The 8,258-nt window shown below is 39.9% G+C and overlaps 1 protein-coding gene across 3 annotated transcripts; it reads right to left on the bottom strand.

The window, feature by feature from the left end:
* Positions 1-1,053: 1,053 nt before the first annotated feature.
* On the bottom strand, positions 1,054-6,977 carry LOC115776424 (interleukin-17A-like). Of its 3 annotated transcripts, none has more exons than XM_030724093.1 (3): positions 6,840-6,977; positions 6,526-6,755; positions 1,054-4,810 (listed from the first exon to the last, which is right to left on the bottom strand). In XM_030724093.1, exons 1-3 carry the CDS (start codon positions 6,897-6,899, stop codon positions 4,573-4,575), a joined length of 528 nt encoding a protein of 175 aa, XP_030579953.1. In that variant the 5' UTR covers positions 6,900-6,977; the 3' UTR covers positions 1,054-4,572. The 3 variants fall into 3 exon arrangements, with proteins under 3 accessions (XP_030579953.1, XP_030579952.1, XP_030579951.1); XM_030724092.1 differs by having other exon boundaries at positions 1,054-2,615; positions 4,581-4,810; positions 6,526-6,901; XM_030724091.1 differs by having other exon boundaries at positions 6,526-6,901.
* Positions 6,978-8,258: the final 1,281 nt, after the last annotated feature.

Here is an 8,258-nt window from a genome sequence, read left to right as displayed (position 1 = left end):
GAGTCCAGCAGTACAATGTACATATACAGATGGATAGTCATTAGTGCAGAGGCAGATGTGCCACAGTGCACAGCAGTAAAGTGATAAACCGCATAGAAGAGGATACTGGCAACAATAGATGGGTAGCACCTCTGCAGTAGTTTTCTGCTGATGTTGAAGGACCCCAATCTCCTCAGGAAATAAAGCTGGCTCTGCCCCTTCCTGTACAGTGTGTCTGTGCACACCAACCAGTCCAGTTTGTCATCCAGCTGCATCTCCACATCAATCCCCCCAATGGAGCCTGGGTGGTCCAAACCTACAAAAGTCCACTACCATCTCCTTAGTCTTGGACATGTTCAGCAGCGGTTGGTTCTGTTGGCACCAGTCCACAAAATCATCCACTTCCTGTACTCATCCTCCCGTCCACTCCTGACATACCCGACGACGGCCGTGTCATCTGACAATTTCTGCATGACACGTCTCAGAGTGGTACTGGAAGTCAGATGTGTACAGCGTGTACAGGAAAGGGGAGAGGACAGTCCCCTGTGGTGCATCAGTACTGCTGATCAGTCTCAGATGGACAGGAAGCATGAAAATGACACATCACACTAGGAGATACTGGTTTTCTAAACTGGTTCACAGACTGGATTCCCTGGTGTCTCGACCCAAAGAGCCCAAAGTTGGTCATGTTGGCACTGTGCACCACAGCGCCCCCACATGATGGAGAAAACAAACTGCTGCATGCAGACGCACGTGAGGTACAGAAAAGACACAAGAGGACAAATCATAGAAGAAAACTCATTTATTGATATTAAAATAGTTATAAAAGAGTACATTTATAGAGAGTGTTTAACCATGTTTGAGATGAGCAGCTGCACAGGAGTCAGGGAGGCTTTCACACTTTAAATTAAATCAATGTGACATAAACTGGGACAAGATACGACTTCACGTCAGCATGTAACTGGCTCACGGTATCGCTGAACTTTCATGGAATTATGAGTCAAAGGTTACAAAAATAAAAACAATGCTTTGACAGTGCATCTAAACAAGCATATGAATGACATTTTGAAATACAAATAAATAAAAACATTTAATATCTCAAACAAATATACTGAAACACACAAAAACACTCTTCTTCACAGGGAGTCTGCTCTTCACTTTTTAGTGTTTTTAAGGGCAATTTTTGTGCAACTTCTACAAAATGTGCATGTGCCTAATACTGTCCTGTTTTAAACACTGATTTATTCACAGTTTGCGGGTGCTGGGATCGCTCTCACATCGGTCTGCTAAATGTGGAGCCAGGAAAGGTGCTCGCTTAGCCCAGCATCACTAACGTCTGTCCCTTTATTCGCTCGCAGCGCGAGTGTGTGGGTCCAAATGAATTTAGAGGATTTTGACCTTCTTGCTCTTAGCTTACACCGCAGGTCAGAGAACTAATGAGCTTTATACTGCTCTGCTTTCATCTCAAATCTAACATTAGACAATCTTTTAAAAATATATATTTTCTAAGGCATGTCCTGAAAATCATTATGGATGCTTATTTAATAAACTCAGTACATTTACATGGTGGTGTTACTGCACATGAAACAGTAAATGGTAATATAGTGGTTTTCTACTCTGTGTTGAGTACTCAAAGCACTTTATGCAACATGCCTCATTCACGCATTCATACTGCACCGGAGAGCAACTTAGGGTTCAGTATCTTACAGTATCAGCTGATTGGTTACTTTTGTAACTGCAGTTATTATTCCCTCATTCCCTCGGGTACAATACAAATGAAGGGAGGTCATTTTTTAATCACCCACCACTTCTTTAGTCGTAAATAAAAACAGACTAAATGCTTAAGAGCTTTTTTGCTTTGGATTCATCATTGCATTCATACTCAAGGCTTCATGCTAAGCTAAGCTGAGACCTCCTGGCCTTAATTTCCCCAAATGTTGAACTGTTCATTATCGGTTCACTCTGAGCTTCCAGCCCTTCTGGTATAAAGTGAAGCTATAAAGGCAATCCGCTTTAGTCATTTTTCACATTAATCTGTTCAAATAAAATAAAATAAAATAAAATAAATACTACAGTGTGAAAGCATCTCTTAATGCCTTTGGTGAAATCTCTGTGCTTCAGAAGTAAACCTGCAGGTCTCACAGTTTTAACTGTGTGAGGAAGAAGCATGTTAGTAGTGCTGATATGATAATGTGACCCTTGACTCGAGACTAGGGCCTCAGTAGTAAGAGTTATAGGCATGCATCTAGGTGTTGGAAGAGGCATTGCGAGGTAAGAGTGATGATAGCTGGAGCCAGGAAATGAGCTAGAATAAACATCATTTTAAAAAGAAAAAAAGAGATAAAATAAAAACGGACTTGAACGTAGCAACCCGTATTCTAAAGTTCACATTCAGTGTGTTTACATTCATTTCAATAACCGCAGTCCTTTTAGTCGTCTTGTACTATTCAGTTTCTCTTTAGTCAGGTGTTGTTCTGGGTCTAGTGGTAACGGAGTGGTTACCACGATGTTGGATCAATACTGAAGAGACAGATGCTGTTCTCCGTTCAGGACTGCAGTTCTGGGCTAAGGCTTGTCATCTCCATTCAGGGAGAACTCCGTCCAGTCCATCCAGAGGTTTCTGAACGAAACCTAGCCTGGATAACAATAACAGTATTATTGTATACGACTAATGATTAATCCAAATGATCTATAATCCTTTGTTTTGACTATAGCTCATTAATACATCATCTTTCCATAATTGTTACAGTATGCATAAGGTACACAGCATTCATTTAATGCATTGTTTCTTTCTAACTCAAAATAACTCCAATACATTAAATTGGTTTGAGCCCATGTAAATAAACAATATGATTTTCTGTTTTTTCCTATTTATTGACTTATCGACTATGAAATTATGAATTCATTGAATGAATTTTAGCCAATTATCCACTTTACTTCATTAAATTAAATAAAATCCCCCTATTATTTTACCTGGCAGGTAATAAAATGAAATGGTTTAAAATTTTCAAAGTAAATCATTTCTTGAACCAGAAACCAATTTAAGATTAAGATTAAGCCTCACAGCACACAACACGTGCCGCTATAGTAACAGCGCTGTTAGCACCGTTTTTAAACAAAACGCAGAACCATATATGCTGCATTACATTGTTATGAGCTTAAATATCACTCAGAGTGACTTTAAAACAAGTTCAAATAATATTTTAGATGTTTTTACTGCTAATTAACACCAGCATGCTCATAGGTTAGCTAGCCATTGCATTAAGCATTAGCTGTTAGCTTAGCAGAGACTGGAAAATGACCACAGGGTTCTGTCAGGAACAAAACTTTTCTTTCTGATAGAGGAAACGGCCATTATCCGACCAACAAAAAAAAAAGTCACACAAAGAGAGGATCAACACATCCTCTTTTTCAAAACACGCTGTTCAACATAAAATGTGTACGTTAAATAAATAGGGAGAGAAATGGAACTGTTTTCTCTATCAGGGTACAATAAGCTGAGTTTCTGGAGTGTTGGTTAGACGGTTACTGAACGGAGGAAACGTGGTGCTTTCAGATGTCTCTGCAGTCTTCAGTTATTCTAAGAAATATGTTTAAAAAACTGACTGACTGCAGTCCTGCCTGATTTAAGTAACCCAATAAACTCTACGATCTTTAAAACACAAATGTTACCACGACCAATTTCTCACTTGTAAATCAGCATCTGAACCAGGACAGAGAAAGTGCTGAAATATGCACCTGAAGTGCTGTCAGTTAACAGCAGTCAGAGATAAAGTGCTATATTAAATAAGTTTGATATGTACCTGCACAGAGCGACACAGCAGCAGCTGATAACAGTGTTTTGTTAGCAAACTGCATAAAAGGTCTGAGGCTCTCTGGGGACGTGCAGCCTTTGTGTCTGTCTGTGGTTTTGTTTTGGTCGTGTTTACGGATTAAAACTCCCGATTGTTCGATCACGGGGACGTAAGGTCGGCCGCCCTCCGTAGAGTGTCCATCATCTCAGAGCTTCAGGTTGCTGTGCATTATTGATGACAGCTTAGACCTCCTACACTGGGTTAACTGAACCAAACCCAACAGAGGTAAATAATATCTATAGTATATCTATATTATATCTATATCTACCTGATCAAATAACTAGATTAACCTTATTAATGTCCTCTCCTATCACCAAAGGCTTATTTATTTATTTTTTACTAGAATTCGTAATAAAAGAATTGATCATGTCTGAACAGGCAGACAGACATGATCTAAAAACTTTAAAATACCTGAGGTTGTCAGAGGAATGACCAAAACAGGCCTGGAGAAAATTTCATGGTAATCTGTCTGATAGTTGGTGAGATATTTTGGTGTGGACTGACAGCTCGAGGACAGAAACTCTACCTTCCCTCCATAAATCTGACAGAAGTTCTGACTTACAGAAAACATGTTCACATGCAGACAGAAAACTGTGATAAATGTTCTTACAGTGTGACTGTAAGAACATTTATCACAGTCACACTGTAAGAACATTTATCACAGTTTTTACAGTGTGACTGAAGCTGTAGCAAAGCTGTAAAATGGGCTTCAGTGTGAGTGTATGCTCAGTTTCTAAGATCAGTTACCACTTCTGGGTCTTGCACAGGTGCAGCCCACGGGGACATCGATGCGCGTCTTTTTGACCCGGTATGTGTTTGGGCCGTCCTTGCACTTGGTCTTTATCAGGACCAGCTGCGGAGCCATGAGAGGCACAGAGTTGTAGCTATGGTCTTCACTCCCGTTGGTGATGCATCCCGTACAAAGGCACTTGGCAAAGGTGATGTCAGGTGGATACCTGCTGTCATCGTGGTCTACACTGGAGGGAGACAGTCAGGCAGAAAAGATATCAACGAGTGCAGGAGGCAGACTGTATGCAGTCGTAACATTTACTTGGCTCTTCAAATCCTTTTTTAGCTTCCTTACAGTTCCTCTTGTTGTTTTACTGAGAATAAATGGTTAATGGGAGCTGTGTTAACAGAGGTCGGGCAGGGAGTCGTGGAGGCTCATGTTAGACTAGCAGGAACTGTACAGAATCACATCTACCTTCATCTTTAATTCAGGGGCTTTAACAAAACTACTGCCTTAACTGATTAGGAGTGTCAGACATTTTTATACACAGTCCCCAGTTTTCCTGCGATGGAAAGAAAAATCACTACACTTAATAGAAATATTGATCTTTTTAAGTTAGTGCAGCTTTTAGTTTGAAATTATTATGAAAACTAAGAGTAAAACTTATTTCAGGTACATTATTTGACATGTCTAATCTTTGAGCTGTGTTTTTTACTGTTTTTAATGTGACGTATTTTTATAGAGGTAATAAAATTGAATACAAATTTTGCTTTTAAAATGAACCCTGTTACTGTAACTGTGCTCCTCAGTTGAATTCATTAACCACTAAGCTATGATCTAATAAGACCACATTCATTTGAATTGGCAGAGATACCAGGGGAGCAAAACACCAGCTACTGAGACAGATACTAGATAGAGTATGACCTGGAAGTTCTGAGGTCAAAATGGGACATGCCCCCGAGCGTGGTCGAGAACAACAGCCCTAAGATACTGTGGGACTTGCAGATACAGACAGATTTGTGACATCGTAGTGGTGGACAAACAAAGGAAGAAGGCCGTGGTGACAGACGCTGCAATACCAAGTGACAGGAACATCGAGAAGAAGGAACACGAGAAGCTCGATAAATACCAAGGGCTCAGAGAGGAGCTGGAAAGGATGTTTAAGATGAAGGTAACAGTGGTCCCTGTGGTAATTGGAACACTCGGGGCAGTGACCCCCAAACTGGGAGAGTGGCTCCAGCAGACTCCTGGAATCTGCTGGATCTCTGTCCAGATCTCTGAGATCTCAGTCCAGAAGAGAGCAGTCCTGTTAAGATACTGCGTAGGACCCTCAAGCCCTTAAGCCCTTAAGCTCCCATATATATATATATATATATATATATATATATATATATATATATATATATATATATATATATATATATATATATATATATATATGTACCACACACACACACACACATTGCACAGTGCTTACAGTGCAACACTTAAACCCTTATTTTATATGGGTTTAGAGACATAAGGCTGCCAAAAAACACAGGACATTTTATACAGTAATCATTCTTGTGAATATAGTTGAACACCATAAATGCTGAGTCCTTAAATATTTATATACACACATTATAATGTCAAATAAATTTTCATAAAAGCATTTTCAAAATATAGGCTAAATTATGCATTTTTCAAATAGCTTCAATAAGTAGAATGAACATGAATCTCAGTAAAATAGCAAAAACATGAACATGTTGAAACTAAGTGGAAAAGAAAACATTTAATAATGCATTTAATTTAAATGTAATAAATCATAAAACATTGATATTTCAATATCAATATTAAATATTGTTATTGATATTAAAGTGAAATGTGTCAAAGCTGAGACTGAAATGTATTTTAAATACAGATGACGCAGAGAATGTATGAAAAAAATGAGCATTTTTGTCCCTCTGCGGGCTCCATACTTACTAGTACATCCACGGGGACAGCGCGCGGCCGCTCAGCGCGTGCATTTCCCGGGCTGCCTGTCCGCACGTGGCCAGGTGTTGCTTCTGCTGCTCGAGGACGTCGCGCTGATGGTCGAGCTTCTTCACGTAGGGTTCAAACCTGTCCTCTTGCGCCTTCACCTGGTCGTTGGTGAGACACCTGGAGCCACTGGTGGCGGCGGCGAGGAGCTCGTGCAGGATCAGCAGGGAGATCTGCAAAGTGGCAGAAACACGCGTGAGAGTCAGAGACGGCCACCCCGAGCCCGGAGCGCCCCGTGTGCTGCCGGCAGGAGTTACCATGTGCTGGACGCTCCCGATCATCGTGACCTCGGACGGTGAGACTTGCGGCCGCTCCATCGGAGCCGCTTTAAATACTCAAAGTGCTGGAGGAAGCTGGTGGAGTGGCCGCTGCTGCGTTGCCATGGGAAACTCCTCCAGATCAACATTTCCTCATCAGAAACAGTCCACGCGCGGCCCCGCCCCCGCATGTGTTTGGGGTGTTTGGGAGGGTGACCGTGCTCCTCTTTTCGTCACCGTAGTCAAACTGTTGGAGCATCATATGATCTTTACTCCAAATTGTTAACACGCAGCTGTGCCACGCGTCCACCCTGTTACGGACCATCTCTGTTACTGAGTGTAGGCACCTTCATGTTTACAGTCTCTAAGAGCTAACAAGTCCCTGACTTTACCGGCAAATGAGTTTTAGGAGGGTGTTAATAAACACGTTTCATCAAAGAAGAAGCATGATTAATTAATCTTTTTAGATTAAAGGGGAATTTAATTAGATTTGCCACAATTTTTTCATTATTCAGTTTTTGTCAATTATCCATAGAGACATTTATGACGTTTTATTTTATTCAGTTATTTTTGAAAAACCACAGGTAACAGGATGGACAGGTGATGTTTCACTGAATACTTTCCCCATTCTGTTCTTTATCAAGTTTGATTTGACTTCATGGGGCTTAGCATAATTCACCCTGTTTAAGGTTTATAATCTTTTAAAGGTTTTTAACATTGGTAAATAAAAATGATAACACTTTGTGTAAAAAAAAAAAAAATCATTTTGGATACATATAATTGTTTTCTATGGTAGAGGGGGTTAATAGTGTAAGACAATCCTTTAGAAATAAGTCATGGCACATTTTTATACAAAATACACTCAGTTCTGTCCTGGAGACTCAGATTCATCAAATACTACATGAATGAAGCTGGACTGTCTCTGTTGGCAGGGATAGAGAACAACACCATAACTTTAATAAACACTGCTCTGAAGTATTTGTAATTTTTAAAATGACAGATTTTTCATTTTTGGTTTATATAAAGATGTAGGCAAAAAAAAAAAAAAAGCTGAAATTTGCCAATATTTTAACATAATACTATTACTAATACTATATTTCCAAAACTATTGTGTATAGTAATGCGAATATTATGTTTTCTGCATCTGCTATAAATTACAATCCTCAACAATATATTGAAATATTTCCACATGAGAGTCACAATAGCGTCACATGGAGAGTGTAACACATCTAGAAACATAACTTGGAATATCAGCACTGAGCAGCGGCAGCTGTCACAGTTTTGTCAAGCACTTGTGTTTAATGACAATAAAGGTTTCTGATTCTGAATCTTCTGAGCAGCAGTGTGATTTACTGCAGAATGGCTGTAATAACTGGGGGCGGGGGGCTGGTTTTGGCCCTAGGGCCACATGTTTAACAC

The sequence above is a fragment of the Archocentrus centrarchus genome, unplaced genomic scaffold, assembly GCF_007364275.1.
Source record: "Archocentrus centrarchus isolate MPI-CPG fArcCen1 unplaced genomic scaffold, fArcCen1 scaffold_32_ctg1, whole genome shotgun sequence".
Lineage (NCBI taxonomy): Eukaryota > Metazoa > Chordata > Actinopteri > Cichliformes > Cichlidae > Archocentrus > Archocentrus centrarchus.
The sequence above is the reverse complement of the archived record's forward strand: the minus strand, read 5'-3'. Positions and strand labels throughout refer to the sequence as shown.

What these genes read in the sequence shown, in the direction of transcription:
- LOC115776424 (XM_030724091.1), bottom strand. Translation starts at nt 6,899, where the DNA reads ATGGAGCGGCCGCAAGTCTCACCGTCCGAGGTCACGATGATCGGGAGC. An exon ending in CTGTCCCCGTGGATGTACTA is followed by an intron (nt 4,811 to 6,525) that starts GTAAGTATGGAG and finishes GTCTCCCTCCAG; the next exon opens with TGTAGACCACGATGACAGCA.